Source organism: Acytostelium subglobosum, assembly GCF_000787575.1.
Source record: "Acytostelium subglobosum LB1 DNA, scaffold: scaffold6, whole genome shotgun sequence".
Lineage (NCBI taxonomy): Eukaryota > Evosea > Eumycetozoa > Acytosteliales > Acytosteliaceae > Acytostelium > Acytostelium subglobosum.
Genome location: NW_012236532.1, coordinates 1,061,868 through 1,084,288, shown reverse-complemented (window position 1 = coordinate 1,084,288; position 22,421 = coordinate 1,061,868). Strand labels below are relative to the sequence as shown.

Here is a 22,421-nt window from a genome sequence, read left to right as displayed (position 1 = left end):
TGAGGCCACATCTTTGGCTACAGCTTGGATACTGGTTGGACCTGATTGATCGGAACAATGAGTGAGTGAGTGAGTGATGATAGACAGGCACAACACAATCAAACATACCTCTACGATCATCTCTATCTCTACACATGCACCCATGGGGATCTGAGCAACACCGAATGCTGAACGGGCATGCTTGCCGGCATCACCAAACACTTGGCCGAGTAGTTCTGAACAGCCGTTAATGACGAGATGCTGCTCGTTGAAGACAGGCGTCGAGTTGACCAGTCCCATGACCTTGACGATGCGCTTCACCTTGCTCAAGTCGCCACCAGTGTGGCTGTGCAGTGTTGTGATCAGGTCGATGGCGATGGCACGTGCGGCCCTCTTACCCTCGTCCGTATTGATGCCATCGCCTAGCTTACCAATCCAAACCGAGCCATCCTGTCTCTTTGCAATGTGGCCCGATACAAACACCAAGTTACCAGTCTGAGCACTCATCACAAACGATGCAACTGACACTGCTGGCTTGCCCAACTCAATGCCCAATGTCTTTAATCTATCATATATATCGCCTGTTGGTGTTGTTGTTGTATTAGTCATGACTTGTTGATTGATTGTATCTGTATCTCTCTTGTTGTTGTATTTGTTTGATTTGATAGCAAATGTACCCCATCTTGAATAGATCCTGACTTCCCTAATGAGGGAAAGTCGATACTTGATTGCTGCTAAGGTTAGCTTGGGTTCTGCAGGGTTCAACGGGTGTTGTGGGTGGATTCTTCAAATATTTGTTTTGGAATCCAAGGTCCGACCCGTGATGACCCTTTGCAACCTCCAACATAGTAATAGCGACCAATTAATACATATATATAATACAACATCTGATGTCTGAGGAGCTAACCCAGTTAATAGTCACCAGAGTTAAGCAAGCAGGTGTCAAATGCTTCTTCTGCGGTACTGAGTTGGATATCTGGGTCTTGGGCAAACACCTGCCCGTGTGCGCCAAACTGTGTTACAATATCATCATTGATATGTTCCAGACTAAAGAATCACAGGAGGAGACTCACACGTTGAGGCTGCGTATAGAGGAGTTAGAGGGAATCATCAAGTCATTATCGCAACAACAACAACAACAACCACAGCCACAACAACAACAGCCACAACAACAACAGCCACAACCAACATCGTTGTCATCAACACTCACGCTTCAGCAAATGAAGACGCCAACCAAACAAGGTGCGGCAGAGAACAATAGAGAGCTGATGAATATCACACATACCAAGAAGTTGATGGATGGAGAGACTAGCAAACAAACCAAGTGCTTCCTGCATTCCAACGTTCGAGACCCAACCAATCCCAACCGGATTATAGTAGAGGCGACTTGCAATTCACCAGAGAACAAGATCGAGAAGAAGATCATTGTCTACTATGGCGACCAAAAAATGATGATGTGCAGTGTTGGACATATTACAAACCATACCAGGTCAATGCCCTATTTGAAGCTTGCTGTACCTGCGATTGGAGAACACGATCCAGAGAAGCCTATCATTGGAGATTCTGTCCAACATTGCCAGAACTGTTCAAAGGGTTGTTCTCGCATCTTGAAGTGTTGCCATCCAGACAGCACGTTTGGCGTCTTTGTATACTTCTGTCGATGGAACTGCCTTGTCGAGTATCTAACCAACAAACGAGAGAAATGGACTCAATGGTGCGAAGCGAACACCGGTATCTCCAGCAGGGCAACGATAGATATCGACGATAATGCGATGTCAACAACTACATCACCACCCATCCCAGCACCCAGCCCAGCAGCACCAAGCCCAGCAATAACCAAACCAGTGTCTAAATCAAAGGCCAAGAAAGCAGCTGCAACACCAACACCAACAACAACAACAACAACAACAACAACAACAAGGAGGAACAATAAGAGGAAGAACAATACCCTTGAAGAAGGTGAAGAATAAATATGCTGCCAGCAAGCTAAGTCCATTAACTGACAAATGCCATACCCTCAACTCTGCACTTACAGATCAATGGTTCAACCAAGATGAAGAGTACACAAGTTACTTCAAGCTCTCCCATAGTCAAGTGTCTCAGCTCTGTGAGAAGCACTCTTTTGAACACAAGGACATGCTCGTCTTCCTCATGAGGTGCCGCCACAACCTTCCCTGGTACATGATGGAGCGTGTGTTCCTATATCAATTGACAATCGCTCAGCTCAGGTACTCATTCACCAAGGTGTTCGATAGATTGAAGTCGTACTGCCATGGGTACTTCCAGGATGTGGTTCACAATGGAGAGCTTCGAGACAATCATGCAGAAATATGGAAAGATGGTATTAAGCACAATGTTCATCTCATTGTGGACGGGTCAGAGCAGAGGATTCAAGTGCCGCCACACAAGACGATCAAGGATCTTGTTTATTCTGGCAAGAAATCAATGTATTCTTTGGCAGTGTTGGTCATTTGCGATATACGTGGCAAGATCGTGTATGTAGGTAAGACAGAGGGAGGCGCCCAGCCTGACGTCTCGCTCTACAAGGATGCTGCACCTAGACTACAGGCTCTGTTCGATGAAGATATTGTCATTCTCGGTGACAAAGGATTCAAAGGAGGTCAGAAGTACTACACCAACACCATCACCCCCAAGATCAAGTCGGCTTCATTGATCGATCATATGGAGTACACAGACAAGATGATCAGAAAACGCACGCTCGATGAGCATCGCCTGCGTCAAGGAAAGGAGGCGACCAAGGTATCTAAGAAGTTGAAGGCATTGGAAGCCAAGGTCACCAAAGAAGGATTCGATGCCGAGCGTATCCTGAGAGAGAAAGATGAGAGCAATCGAATCAAGAAGGTGAGGATCATCATTGAGAATGTCTTTGGAGAGATGAAGAAATGGAACATATTGTCAGACACAATCAGATCACTTGGCGACCTTTCTGACAACATTCAACGACACAACGCACTCTGGACAATTATCGCATATTTGACCAATATGTTCCACTCCTTTGGACGAGACGACGATTTCTTTAAGGTCTAATTTATCATACAACAACAACAACAACCACAACAACAACTACAACAACAACAATAAAAATATAAATATTTAATTAACATCAGATAAGGTTTGAAAGGGTTCCCCTTGCTGTTCCAAGGGTTGTCCAGGGTCGAACCAGCTCGAACCCAAGGATTGAGACCGCTGAAAAATGAATTCTCTGCGTAACCTTGACTATCCCCTGCAGAACCTTAGCAGCAACCAACTTTCAGTAAATCCCATCTTTTGGCTCAATCGATTTCTTCACATTCACTCTTTCATTCATTCATTCAATCTATCACTCATTACTATTAATACTTATACATATATACAAATATACATGGTACAACTTGGACAATCAATCAATATAGATCTGGTAAGATCAGTACTTATTTTATATTATTGAGAAGATTGATATTTGGAAGTGTCCAAGAGATACATGACAACTTCTTTGATGGATGGCGTTGTCAACGTAAAAGATATAATGAAGATGGTGAGTGTAGAACGAATGATCAAGATCGTTGTACAAAGGTTGTATATCAATGGAGGTCAATCTGTGATTCACCAAAGTTGTTGGCTCGATTTGGTTGCACCAAGAGACTTCTCGAACTGCTCAACATGAACAGAGACAAGTACAGCCATCTCCAATGGCCATGTCTTTCGTTCGTACCAGACATTGACATTGTACTGCTCGAGGCCATAAACAACGGCGACGTCCAACTTATTCGCCAACTGTTTGAACGCCATGGACATGTACTCCTCGACGAGTCGATGCGGACGCCCTTTGAAGACGTCATGTTCCAGGTGGCCAAACACCACCCTGGAGTCAAGAGCTTGGCCCCACTACAATATATCATTGGTGCCCAGCTGTTCGATATCAATCACTTTAACTGTGAGGAGTTTGTATCGTTAATCGACTACATTGATAATGTCGATCTACCTCTCGTCAATCTTCTGTTTCCTCTCCTGGAGAAGAATAACAAGTTATTTGTCTCAAAGCAAACAATCAAGGGCATCGCAATCAGCAACAACATGGAACTACTTCAATACATCCATTGCCGGCCACATCTCAACGTGGAACTCGCAAGGAATGTGAGTGAATGTTACAACTTTGCATGGATGTATAACAACTTGGATATCATGGTCTTCCTCGATGTCAATGGCTATCGTGATCACATCATACTTGAACCAACATTCCACTATTCTGTGCACCTTAGTATTGAATTAACGAACAATCATACTCAAGTCGCTCGATACGTGGCCAGCCAGCGAAAGGAGATATATCCTTGGCAACTTTCAACCGCAGTGATGGCATTGTGTGATGACACAATCCAGTTTTTGGCCAGTCATTACCAGCAACATGGAGAACTAGCATCAGAAATGGCCAGTTACGACATATTTATACTTGCGGCACGTAACGGACGGTTGGACTTCATCAGAACATTCATAGAGGTTATGCACATTGGTTGCAGCTCTCCCAATGTTTTGGACGACGCGTCCTTGTCAGGAAACCTCGAACTGGTAGTCTACCTACACGAAGCTGGCATGCCCGCCACCACCAAAGCCATGGACGGGGCAGCCAATGCTGGTCATTTAGAGATTGTGCGCTTCCTTCACCAACACCGCACTGAAGGGTGCACGAACCGAGCCCTGAAATTCGCCTGCAGGAATGGTCATTTGGATGTGACTCGCTGGCTACATCACAACAGAACAGAGGGCGGTGTCAAGCATGCGCTGTTACATCTGCAAAATATTGAGAGCAAATCAGTAATGTTGGAAATGGCTACTTTCATCATTGAGGGTATGAACATTCTACCAACATACCATGCGCTCAACGAATTCCTCGATGACTTCGACTATAAGCGAGGTGATGAATACCTAAGGGATTTGCTGGATCTTATACTTGGCCACCTTGGATATCGCAGACCAACACCGCCAACAGTTGTCAACAATCTCATACCCAAAGAAGAATTCGAATACGACTACTTCATGAAATTGGCAATTGGACTCCCTTTGATGTGCGTTGACCTATTGGTGCAGAGAGGGATGATTGAAATGATTGGAGGAGGTGACTGCTCTGGGGTCATCACAAGAAGTACTCGACCTGTTCAAATATATGCTCGACCATGCACCTAGCTTGAGAGATGACCACGTATTGATGCTGTCGATTCTCAACAAGGCAGTTGGATCATGTTCACAAGTGGCCATCTACATCCTGACGACATTCCCTTTGATACTCACTTCAGAAAAAGACCAAAGTCTGTTTGATCCCCCATATGTTTGTCCAGAGATAATGGAATACTTCTGGATGAGCAAGGATATGGACGGATTATCACATCGAGTTGTAAAGAGAATGGTGGAAGACAGACTCCTCAATGATAGTAGCCGCTATAAATTCCATTGGAGGAATAGATCCAATGGACGGTGGACGAATGTTCATCTCCCTCAATCAACTTCACCTTCACAAGGTGGTGTCGGGACGTCTCTTGATGAATGGATATCAATCATTGGCCCAGCACATCTATTTATAATGCTATTCAGTGACCCATTCCAGCTTCAAAACACACTCTATATGTTGGAGAGATACGCGATGGAGAATACTCCACAAGGATATTGGCGAGTGATTGAAGAAAATCTAAGCCATTCGTCGTGGCATCCCGATGACAACATGGATTTGGATATCGACCAAGCAAGTTTATCGTAGAGTATGCATGTCGAATTGGTCACTTGTCATTGTTGAAACTCTTCATTGACTGGTGTTGGCCAAATGGCTCAGCTCGTCATGATCACACCGTATCGACGGAAAATGTCTGATGGACCTAGCAATGAAGCATGGTCATTTAGACATTGTTATCTACCTGAATGAACTAGGAGCTGAATTCAGTGCTGATGCACTTGACAAAGAAGTCTTCACCAACAAGTCCGTGATCAACTACATCTGTCTCAATCCTAATTCACTTGTGACAATGATGATTGATTGATTGAATGGATGGTCCATCCTTGCCCTAACATACCCTGGTCATTGGATTGATAGACGTGTTTCCGAAGATTCATTAAACAATTACATTTATACAACCTGTATCCTGATTGACAATGATCACGGGTTTTGATTGGGTCATTTGATTGAAGTGATGGTTTGTTGTCTTTGCAACGCATTTGTTTGTTCAAGTCAAGTGAGTGAGTCCTTGTTATTAATGAGTTTAAGTTAGTTTGGTTTGATTGGCGTGCCATGGGCACACTCCATGTCCAGTGCGGAGAAAAGAACACTGGTTGTGAGATTGTTGGATGTATGTGTGTGTTGTTGATGATTTCATCGCGCAACGCAAACGGGTCTGCACTACCCCCACCACCTTCCACCAAATACTATTATCGGGCTTGAGCCAAGGGATAGAATTGACCATCATCAATGGCACTTTCATAGTACTTTTGCCAAACCTTTTGCCATCGAGTGCCTCTTTTTTACAATGGCGATGGTCCAACCGCCATTTGCAGATGTGTGTATTTGTTTGAGTGTATGTGTGGCTTTATTATAACTGCACTGTGTACGTGTTGCTGTGAGGTCGGGTAGGGTGTACCCTCCTTTTTTATGTTAGAACGTTCAAACACAACCAACGTCAATTCACTTAGATGTGTGAGTGAGTAAAAAACGAAATGGGGTGAATTGGCTTTCAAAACATGATGGAATGGGCCAGATGTGGGTGTCTCTGCGTCTGGCATCGTTGTTGACCGTTTAAGGTTACGTTAGGGTTAATGTACTGTGTGTGTGTGTGGTAAGATTTTTTGTTATATTTTAAATATTATTTATTTCATTCAGATTCATACACAATAATAATAATGAATGAAATCAGCAACTGTGGAAGGCATGAATGAGATTCATGCATTTATTGACCCGACCTCATAAACACGAAGTAAGTCTTCTTCACGCCTGCACACACATCGACATTCCATTTCAAAACCAATCTCACAAGTCATTCAACAGTTCCTACTTCAAGGTTTACAACAATATTTATATATCTTATCTTGTAATAGTGTAAGTGTCCTCTTTATCTCAAATATTCATTCAATCAATCAAACATTCAATCAATCAATCAAACATATCGAATGTGTCATCTCATCAACAATGTGTGTTCCCAATTAATTCAACAATAACAACAACAACAAACATATAAATATTAAACAACATAATCAAAGCACCATTCAAATTGTTCACAATTATCGGGCAACACAACAACATTAAAGTCCGATAATTATTGATAATATCTTCCCGCCGAAAAATGTTCAAAGTAAAAAAAAAGATTTAAAACTAACATTTGTCTCTTCAACAAACAAACAAAATCAAACAAACAAATAATATATATTATAGGTTGAGTGTAATATAATATAAAGTTTAATATTTATTAGTATATAATATATATAATGCATAAGAATAGAATTTGCCAATTGGTATCAATCCTTGTTGGATTGTTATTAGTTGCAGGTGGTATCATTATATGGTACGTGGTCAATGATGCCATACACAACACAGTGTACAAGGCCACAAGAGCCCTGCCAGACAATGGCCTCGACTCAAGCATCAACCCATGGACCCGTTTCCTCACCAACAAGGGCGATCCCGACAACCAGCGTTCCTACCAATTCAACGTCTACAACTTGACCAACCCCGCCCAGTTCTTGGCCGGCGCCAACCCCATCTACCAGGAGGTCGGTCCATACACCTACGCCTCGCTCTTTGAGAACTGGACGTCGATCTGCTCGAGGGCGATACCAAGGTCACCTACAAGTACTGGAAGAACTACGTGCAGACGGTGCCTATCCCCGAGGGGCTTCCGTGATGCCAACACCGACACCATCTACCACTTCAACCTTGCCTACCAGACCATCGTCAACAAGGCTGGCGGCGAGAGAGCCCTGTCTGTCGGAGTCACCGCCAGCATCATGGCCCAGTACTGGGCCGGTGTCATGGCCAACAACGCCACCATCACCAGCGCTGCCAACGGTGTCACCACCATCCACAGAATCGGAGAGGCCGTCGGTGCCAACTTGATGGCCCAGGGTGGTTCACTCGACGCTGTCTGCACTAACGTTTGGTTGCAGGATGCCACCGCTTCAACTGGTGACTTCCCAATTGGAAGCAAGACTACATTGAACGTAACCCAATGCAGGACTCTCTTGATGATGATGCCAATAGGCGCTCCAGTCTCATACGGATTCTTCAACAAGAACCCCGCCGAGCTCATGATGTTGCTGCAGGCTGTCGGTGGCTCTCCCGCTGCCCTCAAGGGACTTGCCGCTGGTTACTCCCAATATGGTATCACTGAGGCCGACACAAACCTCATTGTGGCCTACGTCAGAGGTCTGATGATCAACACCGTTATGAACCCAGCTTACAACACCAAGTTTGCACAGTACACCGGTTGCTCAGACTGCACTCTCGCACCACCATCAGTCGACTCTGTCTTTGCTCAGTTCGCTCTCCAGGGTGGTTACTTGGGCACCTCGATCAACAACATCGCCCCAACTGGTCTGCCCGCTGCTCCAGAATACGGAGTGATGATGAATAGTAGCATCCCAGTCGCCAGCGCCAAGATCCTGATGAACAAGGCCAGCACATTCAACCTTGTGACCCAGCAGGGTCTCGGAGGAATCCTCACTTTAGCGGCTGCCGATAACTATGAACCAATCATGGCTGTCACTCAACTGGACAAGGATCAGACCAAATCTGTCGTTGCCTACATCAATACCTTCATCAGCACCATCACCGTGCCAACCCTCAGAGCCAAGGGCGTCGGCATCATCGGCAAGCACACTGTCACCCAGTTCCTCTTCAACATGACCGATCCAATGCTCCAAATGCTCTTCCCCACCGACCCATCGATGTGGAGCAGCAACATGGTGTCCACCATCCTCGACAAGGAGATCGCCAGACAGACCATCATCCCAGACATCAGCTGGACTGGAAAGGCCGACACCAACATGGTGCTCGCCCCAATCACCTACAAGGGAGACACTGTCGTCGTCTACAAGGACAACATCACCGTCACTGGTAACGCCCCAGAGCAACTCGGACCATACTTCCTGGCTGAGCACGACAACCCCCAGGTTCGCGTCTTCTCCAGCGACTACGTCCGTACCCTGCACTTGACCAAGGTCGAGAGCGGTGCCCTCTCCGGTCTGCCATACTACCGCTACCGCGTCCACCCAGAGACCTACGATGTCAACGAGCAGTACTTCACCTCGATCCCATACCTGTTGAACATCTCCTCCGTCGTCCAGAAGCCAGTGTACATCACCAGACCACGTCTCCAGGGTCTGGCCCCAGGCTACTTTGCCAAGGCCGGTCTCAGCGACTTCATCTACAACGCACCAGACAATGATGTCTACGTCGACTACGAGCCACGCACAGGCAAGGCCATCAACGGACGTTACTCCATCCAGATCAACGCCTACATCCCAGGCGGCTGCCCAGCCAGCGGTTACTCGCCAAGCTTCATCTCGGCCAACGTCACCTGTGACGTCGTCCACCCAATGTTCTGGGGCAAGAACGAGGTCATTGCCAAGCCCAACCAGATCGACGCCATCCTGCTCGCCTACAAGATTGACGCCGTTCGTTACGCCCTGACCATCCTCCTGATTGCCGGTGGTGGCTTCCTCATTCTCGGAGCCGTCGGTCTCTTCCTCTTTGAGCACGTGAAGGAGAAGATCTTGTAAACATAATCGCCCTCATCAACCGTCGTCAACCAATCAATCAAACTCGAATACTTATAATTAAAGCGTACCCCTAATAATATATCATACTCATTCGTTCGTTTTATCACTCATGTTTCCAGGATTGATTGTCCACTTGGACTCGGTGAGCTTGACAATGACGTTGAGTTCCTCGGACTTCCACTTACATGTTTCCTTGCCCATCAAGATCTTGTCATTGTCATTAATACGATCATGTGAGTGTGTTCAATCAATCAATCAAACACAAACACACACACACACAAACATAGAGAGTCTGATCAAACTGATCATCGTTCAACCCCTAGTTATAACACTAAACATGGGGGAAGAGGTACTTGTTGTTTAATTAATCACTCTACCATTGGAGAGATGGTAGGGCCATGGTATGAATGTGTACATCAAGTAAGGTATAATGGGGACTCGATCCTATTGATAGGTGGTAAGTGACACTTTGTCAATCAATCAATCAATCAAACAAACAATCAAAAGTTAAAGTATATGTTGTTGGTGATGGATGAGTGGTTGAGGGCATCATAGGCCCTATTGGCATCAATAACAACATACACCAACAATTACACACAACACCCTTATATTTGCGAACCACTTCTGATGCCATTGCCTACTCCTTATCTTGCACTCCACTCTATAGCTCTCACTCTATTACTCTGATGTATACATCGCAATGGTATTATTATTGACATGACCTAAAGTATAACACTTGAATACTTACTTACTTACTTAAGTTAGATATATAGATATATAGATATAACATAACATGATATATTCATCACCAACATTGTTATCATTACTAATATTGTTGTTGACATTATCCAGTTTCCAGGCAACACCAGTTTTGAAATCAACTGATGGTATGTTCAATAAACCAATCAATTAATCGAATGATCAAAATAATAACCATCAATGACATCATACTATAGAATCAGCATTGGAATGGTTCATATGGCAGTATCAATTGGATTGGATAATACCTGAACAAACAACAAATGTTCAATGTTCATCATTCCAACCTGATACATCATTGTTGAAGTGCTCAGATGATGGAACCGACCAATTCATCACTTCACTGTATGCCACTCTATAATCATCCCCTAGTGGATCTATTCCACTCAGTTACTCTCTTACAAACTAATACTCAATCAATCAATCACAGTAATATTCAATCATCTAGTATTGTCAATCATGATAATATTACAGAACCAGTTTGGGATCGGACTTTAACCAACTTGACCAGTTTCAAATTGAATGTAGAGAATCCCCTGATGAACAAAACCGAATCAATATTCACAATACTCGATGGTCCATCCTACAAGAATGTTCTCAAGGATTTAATGTAAGTTATTCCCTCCACCATTGTTAAGTTACCACCCTACCTACCTAACTAACTGACCAAATCAATCAATAAATCAATACCCAGTGTCATTGGACATACCATGAACTTTACATTCCCCAACTCTTTCTCCAAGATTGAAGGACTTGAGAACTTGTAAATATTAATTTCTTTAGAAATCCTGGATTTTCAATCAACTAACATTAGTTTAATAGGGAACTTGAGGATTTAACAATTGTTGGCGATGGTTTACCAGCCACTATATTTGCACCATCACTAAAGAGTGTTCAAATCAGTGGACTCCAGTTTGTTCTGCCTCCATACTATGAAGGAAATCCACTTTATTTCCCATTCGATGGTGATCTATTCACTCAGTTGACATTTTTGTAAGTACTTCCAAAAAGCTTACATCGGTAGCCGATCAACTAACAAAAATCACTCTTAGTGATATTGAGTTTCCTTCCATTTCAATGATTTATTCAATCTCATTGAACCAACTACCTGCTGTCAAAGACTTGTAAGTTATTTATCATTGGTTGCATATTGGAATAACTCTAACAAATATATTTATAGCCGAATGAAGGGAAGATTCTCGGAGGGATTCAATATTTCCAGTGTTACCTTGGAGGAATTGTAAGTGAATAACATTTCTTTAGATTATAAGGATTGTTTCTAATATCATTGATTCTCTTCTCACTAGAACACTCATCTCACTCAACACTGAAGCAATTACCAATGAGATTGGAATTTATACAATGCCATCTTTAACCAAGTTGTAAGTTTTGTAAATATTTCCTGAGTACTACCTTTATTAATTGTTGATCAATCAATCACAGAACATTTACAAAGTTCAAATTAAGTGTTCCATTCGATCTTGGAGTAGGATTCCCAGAGTTGAGAGAAGTGTAAGATTTCATTAATCATTTGCTCACAGAATTGATTTGTACCAGTCCTAACCAATCATTCAAACAATAATAATTAGATATTTTGATCGAACCATTGGGAGAATTGCCAATGCAACCAACTTGAATGTCCTGTATGTATCCACCCCCAATCAACCAAGCAAAGACTAATGCAATGAATATAAATAATCTAGATCTGTAACCAATAGTGATATGAGTGTGTTCCCACCACAGGATTGGTTCCAGAGTAATTGTACCCTTCATCTATCCAATAATCAACTGGCAGGTGTTATACAAGATTATACCACTCTAGTACCATTCAATATGTTTATCGATGGAAACATCAATGTCAATGGAGCAGTACCAGATTGCCTGTGTGGATTGCTAAGCTTCAACTTTAGTGGTACATCATTGACAACTTTCCCCGATTGTTACAATTGCTACGCCGACAATTTCAAAGACCGACTACCATCAACCATGCAGATACCAACAGATTTTTCATGCAGTGTCACCATTGAGAAGTCATCATTTTATTCTGCTACTCCAGTCGACTCAATCACAATCAGAGGTACCAATCTTGGTTTTGGTGACGAGACCTTGGCTCCTCTACAAATGGTGATTCCAAACTCAGTATTTGTGTAAGTTATCAATTAATTGTCCATCAAACCCATTGGAACATTATCTAACATATTATTATACAGTTTACCAATCAACAAGTCATTGAATGGACAGATGAACGTTACATTCTCATCAAAGTTCTCAACTATTATTAAGTGGACCAATGATATAACTGATGTGATTGATGCAATGGCATTGTACGCTCAGAAGAATCTATCATTGTCTGTTTATGGTACTTTTGGAACTGACTATGTCTACACTGCGGGTGTCAATGAATATCCATGTGATGGAGTATCAGTATCACCTCAGATGTTGGTATGTCAGATACCCACATTCCTTCCAACCAAGAGTCCATCCTACACCGTATGGATCCAGACACCCTACCAAAGGATTGAGATTGTCAAAACCATGAACAACATGAGTATGTCCACTTCTCCATCCACATCATGACCCTCACTAACTCACTCAATCAATCAATATCTAGACTACATTATTGTAACATCATGTTCATCAATATCAACAAATGGAGGATATATCGAGTTTTATGGATCATTTGGTGATGGTGCCGATCCCTCAAACCCGAATAGACAGACAGCAGCAAGTATGAGGAAGTTGATGAGTGTCAACAATGAGTTCCCAGTACCAGTAATCATTGTGAATGATGTACCATGTACCAATCAAACTATCAACAGTACAGTAGTAACATGTCATGTCGAAGGAGGACTACGCAAGGGTGTTGCCAGTCTCAAGTTAACAATTGGAGAGTTCACCTTTGATTCAAAGTCATTGGTAGTTGTTGGTAAGTCATGGAATAGTTCCAATCCATTAATCAAATCAATCACTAATCAATCTATCAATTTTAGAATCAAATGCTAATGATGATTGTGGAGATGATTGTAATAAGAATGGATTGTGTATCAATGGCAAATGTCAATGTGATGAAGGTTATGGTGGATACTATTGTGAGTCCAAATGGGATACAAGTATGGTTATGGTTCAGAATGCCAAACAACCTGCGACAGAGATGAAGTCAACGACATCATCATTGGAGTTCAATATTATTGCCATCCAAGAACTTAACCCATCTGGATCACTTGTCAAAGAGTTGCTACTCAAGGATTGGACATCTACCTCCTCGACCAACGCAACCCTCAGCTCATACATCTACACACTCAACATCAACCAGCCACAAGTATCCATCACATTTGAACTCTCATCACAAACCAGGACTGTGGAGTTTGCTGGCGTCACCAAGACCTACGGACCCAACTCACTCAAGGTGTCAATGTCGATCAACAACTGGGTGTTCAAGACCAATCTCAACAATCTTCGTGTGTTGATGCGTACCAATGCAACATCGTCGGTCAGTGATTCGTGTGGCAGTGACTTCTTTGCCGGAAAGGATGAGAACGACAATGTGGACTACATCAAGATCACCAAGGATGGCACTGCATACTATGGTCAGTTCATATCGTTTGCCATATCTGATGGCCGTCCTGCCTTCTCCAAGACCGAGGTGGTCAACAGCTCGTCAGAGACAGGTATGGCATTCCTGGGCATCTACCTACCACAATGTACCAACTGCACATTGGATCCAAGCTTCTCTGCTTTGCTGGATGTCCAATCACAGCCTGGCAACTGCCAGACCAAGTCCAGCATATACTGGAAGATTCCAGTCATCGTTGTATGTGTGATCGTTGGTGTGATTGGTATTGTGGCAGGCACAGTACTCATTGTCCGCAAGAAATTGAATGGACGTAGAGTTGGTGATGTCGTCAAGATGAAGTTCCTAACAAGGAACAACTCAAGGTATTATGTTCGCTGATCGATCACCTTTTATTGAATAAACAAATAATTATTTATCGAAGTAAAGGTTCATCAATCGGTCAATCAATAATTTATTAATTGGGTGGGTGTCTAATCATCGTCAAAGAATGATGGCTTCTTGGGTCGCTTTGTATTATCGCTGGATGTTGATGTAGTTTGAGTTGTCTTGGTCGATGTCGAAGTTGAGGTGGATGATGATGCGGTGGCGACAGCTGATGCAACAGCTGCACTATTGTCAACAGAGTTATTGCCAAACAATGAGAAGATGTTGAATGGTTGCTCTTCCACGGTGTTGTTGTTGTTGTTGTTTTTTGACTTGCTGGTGTTGGTGGTAGCGGTGGTAGCGGCGGCATTACTGTTGCCGTCAAACAGTGATCTCCATGATGTCAAGACCTGTGCCTTCTTCTTTGGGGCCTCAGTACTTGACTTTGTTGTTGATGTCGATGGTTGAGTTGTAGTCGTTGTGCTGTGTACATTCGTGGCCACAGTATGTGATTGCTTATTATTGTTCTGTTTAGAGGTAGCTGTGGCAGTGGTTGTTGCAGAGGTGGCAGCTGGTGTGGCACCATCTACTTCACCCTTCTTTGGATATACCTTCTTCTTCTTTCCAATTTCCAGGAGCTCATGGTCCTTGGCCATTGGATCGAAACGCTCAATCTTCACCCACTTGGCAGGCTCGCGAGGAACAGATGCTGCGGGTTCCTCCCATGTGGTGTTGGTGTTGTCATCGCGACTCCACTTGTTCTTGCCAGCGCCAGAACCTCCGGCGGCAGCATTGTTGCCCCAACCTCCATCATCACCTCCTCCACGGTTCCATTTGTTGTAGTTCTTGTTGTCCCACTCTCCATCATTGTTGTTGCCCCACTTATTGTTGTCCTTGGTGGTACTCTTGTAGACGTTATCGTTGTCCAAACCTTTGCTGCCATTGTTGTTGTTCTTGTTGTTCTTCCATCCACCATCATTGCCAGCTTCGTCCCATTCATTCTCGTTGGCCCACTTGTTGTTCCAACCCTGGTCAGCACCACCCTTGTTGTTCCAGCCTTTGGAGTTGTTGTTCCAGTCACCTCCATCATTTTTGTTGTTCCACTTGTTGTTGTAGTCACCATCATCCTTTGACCACTTTCCTTTCTTGTCCCAGGCATTGTTACGACTCCACTCTGTATCCTTATCACGCCTATTGTTGTTGTTGTTGTTATGGCCACCACCATATCCTCCCTTGTTATATGAGTTGGAGTAGTCCTGTCCTTGTTCCTGTTCTTGATAGTTGTTGCCATCATCCTGCCATTCACTATTGTTGTCCCAACTTTGATCATATTCGTTGTTGTTGTAGTTGTTGGACTTATTTGAAGATTGAGCATGTGATGATGGCTCAGCAGACTCTTCACCATCATCAAACATCACAACATCATCCTTGCTAGCCTCAATAACCATTGTTGGCTTATTTTGTTGCATCCTCTTCTTGAAAGCCTCCTGTCTCTTCCTCTCACCCTCTGCAGCCGACTGCTTCTTCATATCATAGGCTCCTCCATCACCACCTCCATGACCCTCATCATGTTGTTGTCCATATCCTTGATCATATCCTCCATATCCTTCATCATATCCATGTCCATAACCTTGATCATATCCTTGTCCATATCCTTGATCATTCTCATTCCATGACTGCTCTTCACGATGATGTTGTTGGCGACCTCTTTGTGCGTTTGATGATGATGTTGCTCCCCAGCCACTCGTGTCATTTGAGTATGGATTACTCTTGAACCTCTCCTTCTCTCTGTTTTGCTTGGAGTTCTTCTCAGCAACGACCTCCTGAGCAAACTCCTTAAACTTGTCCATGAATGAATGTACTTCTTCTTCTCAATCCTCTCACGCTTCTTTGCCTGTGCCTCCTCCTGATCACGTTTGGCCTGGGCCTTCTCCTGTTCCAAACGCTCTGCATCCTGTTTCTTCTTCAACAATGCCTCTTCCTCCTTTATCTCTTCATCCTTGAGTTGTTGCCATCTTTGATCATTTGATTGATTGAATGAGTGATTGAGTGAGTGATTGGAATGATTCCAAGATTGATTGAGTGAGTGAATACATACCTCTTTGTGAAGTGTGGATGCTTGGCCTTTGCCAGGGTGATGATGGAACCCTTCCATCTGGTCTTGGACAGACTGTTGGACACTGTGATTAATTGATTGATTGATTGAGTGAGTGATCATAACTTGTTTATGCAACAGGACATAACATACACTTGATGAATGCGTCTTCGGTGGCAAAGTGAACATCGGCAAAGGCAAAGCCTTTATAATGTCCATCGACGGCATCGTTGACCAACTCTAGTGATTGAACATTGCACTCACTGGACACTGATGTGAACAGACTGGACAGCTCGGCATGTGGTACAGATGGTGGCAGACCACCCAAGTACAACCTAAGTGTTGCTGGATACACTATAATCTCTTCCACCTTCTTCTTCTTCTCTTTCTCTTTCTCTTTCTCCTTCTTCTGTGGGACGACTTGACTATCCATCATCTCGCCACCCTCTGTTGCCTCGCCGCCCTCTTCATCGCGACTATGTCTTGACTTCTTTGTTGGTCTCTGTTGTTGTTGTTGTTGTTGTTGTCCATGACCATGTCCATAACCATTGTTGTTGTCTTCATCATATTGGTTTTTGTCATAGTCTTGCTCATAAGTGTGGGCATAGTCTCCAGTGGCTTGGCGGTTGGCTCTCTCCTTCTCGCGTTGCTCCTTGACTCTCTTCTTCTTGCTGTTGGTGACGTAGGCATCGTATACACTCTTGTCATATTCACCATCGTCTGCATCATTATCATTATCATCGCGTGTTGGTACATCCTTCTTATAATATTCATTATGTTCACGTCTCTTCTTTGCATTTGACATTCCTTGTTGAGCCTGTGGTTGTTGCTTCTCTGGCACTGGTACCTTCTCAGCGCCATCGAGCAAACTGCTCATTATATCGAATCTAAAGTCAAAGTCTGCCATTTCTCTATCTCTATATCTTTTCTCTATCTCTTTGACTCCACTCGCTCAATCATAAAGACGAATGATTCGTCTAACTTTTGTTCAAAACTTCAAATAATCATCAAATGTTTTTGAAAATTTTGAAAACAAGCACAACAAGTGCAGTTTGAGGGTTGCCAACCTCCAACCCTCGCCCACTCCCCTTTCGCGACTTCATTGTTGTTGACTCAGCAACACTATCTCACTCACTCTTTCATTCATTCATTCAATCAATTAACATTACTATTACAACATATACATAGATACACAAGGTATAACATAAGAAAGAAAAGAATGAATAGTGGAAATAATTATGATAGTGTAGTTGGAGATAATAGTAACTCATATGGTCAACCAACTTTGGCATCAGATTATGGACATCATGATATGAGCATGGGCAATGGCAATAGTAATAATAGTGGTAGTGCATTTGCAATGGGAGGTTCACAATCATTGAACTCATCTTCGACTCAGAATGCATCGGGCTCAATGCTGCACCAGCGATTCAACTTTGTCACGACCAAGGTCAAGGAGTTCAAGGACACGCGTCTTCAAAACACTCGTGACTGGATGCTCTTTGTTGGCAAGCGTGAGAAGTACGGACTGCCCACAATGAGCACAGCTCCCGAGCGTGTCAAGGAGAACATCATCTACTTCCAGACCAACTACCTCATCCTATTCTTCATCTTTGCAACATACGTCATGTAAGTGTGCGACTTGACTGACTTCGCGAACATGTCCAACACACGTCTAACAACATGTTGCGACCGACACACACATTAGTATTACCAAGCCATTGTTCTTGTTCCTGTTGGTGTTGCTGGCACTTATCTCGATATACATGAACTATGTCAATCCAGAGCTGCCAGAGATTTACAAGAAGATTGGATTCGGTATCCAAGTATTCCTATCAATCTACTTCCTTCTTTCCGCTGGTTCATCAATCGTTTGGCTAATTGGTGCATCAATATCAAGTAACTATCAATCACCTGATCATTCAATCAATCATTCAAACATGCTCACTCACTCACTCATTCATTCATTCCCATTCACTTTAGTTGTACTTTTGCATGCTGCATTCCACGTTCCACAATCAACGGATGACTCGCAGCTCCAGTTTGGAAGTGCTTAAACTACCAAACTACCAAACAACCAAGAACCAAACATTGTAGCATTGACCTCCCAACAACATTTGAGTGTTTATGTGTGATCAAGCTCAAAAAGAGTGTATTATTAATAAAGCCATGACACTCTCCACCTCCCCTCTCCTCGTACATTAACATGTTAAGCCACGTTGCATACTGATACTCTCGAGTAAGTACTTCTGACTTACTTGTGGTAATCGTCAGTCGATCACTTATGCCCAAGTTTGATTGATCTGGCATGGTCCTGTCTTTCCAGGATGGTCGTGTTCATCAAACAAGCCCCTTTTTTCAAAGATTGGCAAAGTACGATGCGATGAGTCAGGGTTTGCCTGAATTTGAATGAATGAAGGACGTTGGGTTGGATGACCCCCTTCAAACATTGCATCGGCTCATTCAATGTCATTATCATCCTCCTTGAATAGTTAGTTAAAGAGATAATATATATATATATATAAGTATGAGTAAGAAGTCAACATTACTATCAAGGAGCAAAGAACTTGAAAGAGAGTCATTGTTGTCAAGTAGTACAAATAGTACTTCGTCGATTGATAGTCAATCATCAAACTCAATAGAGTTGATGGATGTACAACCTATTACAATGATGGCGCAAGATCAACTACCACAACAACTGCAACAACTACTACCTGAACAACAACAAGGACAAGGACAAGGACAACAAGCACAAGTGTTGTTGAGCCCAACACAGATATTGTTGAGTGAGTTGGTACACTTTGCAGCGTTGGGCGACTTGGATAGCTGTACATCGGTATGCGAGAGAATGAAGAAACAGCATCCGAGCGTAGTGTTCCGTACTTGGATCAATGAGACCGACATCAATGGTAACTCGGCATTGCACTGGGCTTGTTATCGCCGACATTTGAACGTGGCTAAGTTCCTGATTGCCAGGGGCGCCGACGTCGACCTGCCCAACACCGAGCAACAACAGACACCGTTGCACTGGGCTTGTCTATCGGGCGACCCTCACCTGGTCTACTATCTCATTGGTCATGGTGCTGACATGCACAAGCGAGACAAACGTGGTCTCAACACACTGTTGCTCAGCTCCAACCTGCCCGACCTGCACATTGTCCGCTACCTCCTTTACAAAGGCATGTCAGTTGCCAACAGGGATGACGAAGGACATACACCACTGCATTGGGCAGCATTCTCTGGCAGCACCAAACTCGTTCGATACTTCCTTCGCAAGGGTGCCGACCTCAACAGTCTGGACAACTTGGGCAGGACTCCATTCCACTGGGCAACATACAAGGGTTACTACGAGACAACGATGGCACTGTTTGAAGAAGGTGCCAGTCTCACGATAAAGGTATGACAGGTCCATGGACCTCTCAAGGACACGACTCAGCTACTAATCATTGGATCGCGCACCTTTAGGACAAGGAGAACAGGACACCTTATGAGCTGGCACTGACGCGATCAACTGAGCCAGTGCTCAGGTTCCTCAAACAGCAAGAACAAAAGAAACATCCATCAATCGATCAGAAGAGTGTAAGTACAATCAATCAATGGGCCATTATGGAACATAATATTCACTCATTCACTCAATCAATCAAATTATTATTTAGAATAATGGATATCATAATAATCAATCATTCTGGTTAATGTTGGCATTGGTTGGAAACCTTTTATTATTTATTATAACATATTGTACTTCATTATGGGTCTCAGTACCGACATTGGCATTCATTGCCAATCTTGCACGTATACTCTTCAAACACTACTGGCTCAAAGACACTCTCAACCCATTCCCAATCGCCTGGTGGATAATAAGCTGTATCTTTTGTTACTGGTCCTATGTATTCCTTGTTCTTCCAGGTCAGTCCACCCAATCAATCATCCATTCATCCAATCATTCAATCATTCATACTTACCCTACCCTCACCCTTACCCCTACCCTATGATGTAGACACTGGACAATTCACTCAATCACATTTGGCCTTCAATATATTGAGCGCCATCTTCTTTTATTGCCTTTGCAAGATACCTTTTACAGATCCTGGCGTTATAAAGTCATCGCCAGAGAATGATCAGAGAGTGTTTTTGGACTGCCTTGAACAGAATGAGAAGATTCCAGAGATATGTACGACATGTCAAACCAATCGTCCAATACGTTCCAAGCATTGTAGAGTATGCAAGCATTGTGTTGCCAGATACGACCATCACTGTGTCTGGATAAACAACTGTGTTGGCGCCAAGAACCATCGACTATTTGTATTACTACTACTCACCTTTAACCTGGCAGCAATACCATTATATTATATGACTATCAAATGTATGTACACGTTCACTGGAACTATTCCAATCACTCGATCACTCACTCATACATAACCAATCAAATAATTTAGTATTGTTGAGTGATGCTGGAGCACCAACATTCGAGTCTGGACATTATTGGAGCATGGTGACATATTATTTTGATCATCATAGGATGATATCGATATTTATGATTTATGGTCTGGCAGGATGTGTGTATACACTTCGTTTGTTGGCATCACAGATTGCAGGAGTATTGTTCAACTTCACCATGAACGAAGTGTTGAATATCACTAGATACACATATCTTCGTGAAGGTGGTCGTTGGAATGTATTCAATCGAGGTATCCTTGGTAACACCTACGAGTTCCTCTATGAGTACAAGAAATGGTACATCACTTATACAACATAATAATCCAATTAATAATAATAATAATTAATTGATTGACTGGCATTTGTTTTGACAATGCACGTTGCTCGAAACTGCAATCGGGGTTCAAAGTTGTGTGTGTGTGGAGCAATAAATAATATTTATTGGTTGATGTCTATTCCAATTGAGTAATCTTGGCTGCTCTGGTAATCTGGAGGGTATCAGACTTAGCCCTCTTTGTATATTTCCTCTTGGGCTTGATTGTGGACGATGGGGGTGGCAACATATCCTGTCCGGGAGATGTAGCAGGAACTGTTGCGCCGGGAGCGACAATCAGGTTGTTCTGGACAATATTGTTGGTCTGATTGTTTTGGATCAAGACTAGGTTGTTGGTGACATTCTTTGGAGGTCTTCCCCTTTTCTTCTTAGCCTCTGTGAACATGAATGTAGCACTATGGATACATGTTAGGAACCAATATGGCCAAGTTGGATTAAATGATTGATTGCCACACCTACACTGCTTGCCGTGAGTTGATATGCACGCCAACCTTACGCTGGGCCGACATAGGGATGATCCCACCTGATTTTGGACCCGCCAGGACCAACTCCATTGATGTTGAGTTGATCACAGCCACATCATTGTTTGTTGGGTTCTTGGCTGCCTCTGCAATGGCAGTGTAGTTGATTGGCAGCGTCTCCCATGCCGATAGGATGTTCTTCTTGGTGGATGTCACCTGCCAAGCTTGGGTGATACAATCAACCATGTCTTGGTACCCTATCTTCCCAGTCTCGGGAAGATATTGAGGATATGTTGACTTGAAGTTGGATTTGAATGCAGAGAACACCTTGAGGTCAAGCGGCTGCAGCAAATGGGTAGAGTTGGCAGGGAACGTGTGGGCCTGTATGTTGTTGGTGTTGCAGACGTCCGCCACAGCCGCCTGGAGGTTGGATGAGTGATTGTCCAGGGGTGATTATTATTATTATTTAAAATCCATTATCCATCCATTTATTGTCAATATGAATAGTCCCATCCATCCTTGAATGAACGATCTGAATTGAATAACTTCAGAAGCTTCAAGTGTCATACGTCAACTAAGATTGACCTAATTTGTTCTGCTTTCAAGACACACGAAAACGGAAGAAGTATTTCTGACTTAACGACAGTCAAGAACTTGTGCTGGGGGGGG

General features: G+C 43.3%; 10 protein-coding genes across 10 annotated transcripts; 6 read left to right on the top strand and 4 right to left on the bottom strand.

The window, feature by feature from the left end:
• Positions 1 to 17: 17 nt before the first annotated feature.
• On the bottom strand, positions 18 to 588 carry SAMD00019534_037730 (hypothetical protein; the record flags this gene model as incomplete). The annotated part of the gene is made up of 2 exons (XM_012904665.1): positions 18 to 41; positions 109 to 588. The coding sequence occupies 2 exons, from the start codon at positions 586 to 588 to the stop codon at positions 18 to 20; spliced, it is 504 nt and encodes a 167-aa protein (XP_012760119.1).
• Positions 589 to 2,424: 1,836 nt separating this feature from the next.
• Positions 2,425 to 3,027, top strand: SAMD00019534_037720 (hypothetical protein; the record flags this gene model as incomplete). The annotated part of the gene is made up of 1 exon (XM_012904664.1): positions 2,425 to 3,027. The coding sequence occupies one exon, from the start codon at positions 2,425 to 2,427 to the stop codon at positions 3,025 to 3,027; it is 603 nt and encodes a 200-aa protein (XP_012760118.1).
• A 555-nt stretch (positions 3,028 to 3,582) lies between these two features.
• Positions 3,583 to 3,774, bottom strand: SAMD00019534_037710 (hypothetical protein; the record flags this gene model as incomplete). The annotated part of the gene is made up of 1 exon (XM_012904663.1): positions 3,583 to 3,774. The coding sequence occupies one exon, from the start codon at positions 3,772 to 3,774 to the stop codon at positions 3,583 to 3,585; it is 192 nt and encodes a 63-aa protein (XP_012760117.1).
• Positions 3,775 to 3,792: 18 nt separating this feature from the next.
• On the top strand, positions 3,793 to 5,014 carry SAMD00019534_037700 (hypothetical protein; the record flags this gene model as incomplete). The annotated part of the gene is made up of 2 exons (XM_012904662.1): positions 3,793 to 4,822; positions 4,905 to 5,014. The coding sequence occupies 2 exons, from the start codon at positions 3,793 to 3,795 to the stop codon at positions 5,012 to 5,014; spliced, it is 1,140 nt and encodes a 379-aa protein (XP_012760116.1).
• Positions 5,015 to 7,437: 2,423 nt separating this feature from the next.
• On the top strand, positions 7,438 to 9,729 carry SAMD00019534_037690 (hypothetical protein; the record flags this gene model as incomplete). The annotated part of the gene is made up of 1 exon (XM_012904661.1): positions 7,438 to 9,729. One exon carries the CDS (start codon positions 7,438 to 7,440, stop codon positions 9,727 to 9,729), a length of 2,292 nt encoding a protein of 763 aa, XP_012760115.1.
• Positions 9,730 to 10,522: 793 nt separating this feature from the next.
• SAMD00019534_037680 (hypothetical protein) lies at positions 10,523 to 14,440 on the top strand (the record flags this gene model as incomplete). Its single annotated transcript, XM_012904660.1, has 14 exons — positions 10,523 to 10,616; positions 10,686 to 10,833; positions 10,919 to 11,098; positions 11,183 to 11,251; positions 11,311 to 11,481; positions 11,541 to 11,612; positions 11,669 to 11,728; positions 11,796 to 11,870; positions 11,932 to 12,000; positions 12,078 to 12,131; positions 12,192 to 12,635; positions 12,699 to 13,036; positions 13,100 to 13,414; positions 13,479 to 14,440. The coding sequence occupies 14 exons, from the start codon at positions 10,523 to 10,525 to the stop codon at positions 14,438 to 14,440; spliced, it is 3,051 nt and encodes a 1,016-aa protein (XP_012760114.1).
• Positions 14,441 to 14,532: 92 nt separating this feature from the next.
• On the bottom strand, positions 14,533 to 17,427 carry SAMD00019534_037670 (hypothetical protein; the record flags this gene model as incomplete). The annotated part of the gene is made up of 4 exons (XM_012904659.1): positions 14,533 to 16,213; positions 16,288 to 16,440; positions 16,524 to 16,605; positions 16,674 to 17,427. The coding sequence occupies 4 exons, from the start codon at positions 17,425 to 17,427 to the stop codon at positions 14,533 to 14,535; spliced, it is 2,670 nt and encodes an 889-aa protein (XP_012760113.1).
• Positions 17,428 to 17,739: 312 nt separating this feature from the next.
• SAMD00019534_037660 (hypothetical protein) lies at positions 17,740 to 18,571 on the top strand (the record flags this gene model as incomplete). The annotated part of the gene is made up of 3 exons (XM_012904658.1): positions 17,740 to 18,149; positions 18,229 to 18,419; positions 18,504 to 18,571. Coding segments are annotated over 3 exons (669 nt in total), but the record flags the coding sequence as incomplete, so codon positions are not given.
• Positions 18,572 to 19,188: 617 nt separating this feature from the next.
• On the top strand, positions 19,189 to 21,276 carry SAMD00019534_037650 (hypothetical protein; the record flags this gene model as incomplete). The annotated part of the gene is made up of 5 exons (XM_012904657.1): positions 19,189 to 19,917; positions 19,986 to 20,099; positions 20,177 to 20,426; positions 20,518 to 20,883; positions 20,957 to 21,276. 5 exons carry the CDS (start codon positions 19,189 to 19,191, stop codon positions 21,274 to 21,276), a joined length of 1,779 nt encoding a protein of 592 aa, XP_012760111.1.
• Positions 21,277 to 21,409: 133 nt separating this feature from the next.
• SAMD00019534_037640 (hypothetical protein) lies at positions 21,410 to 21,998 on the bottom strand (the record flags this gene model as incomplete). The annotated part of the gene is made up of 2 exons (XM_012904656.1): positions 21,410 to 21,686; positions 21,751 to 21,998. The coding sequence occupies 2 exons, from the start codon at positions 21,996 to 21,998 to the stop codon at positions 21,410 to 21,412; spliced, it is 525 nt and encodes a 174-aa protein (XP_012760110.1).
• Between the last annotated feature and the right edge of the window lie 423 nt (positions 21,999 to 22,421).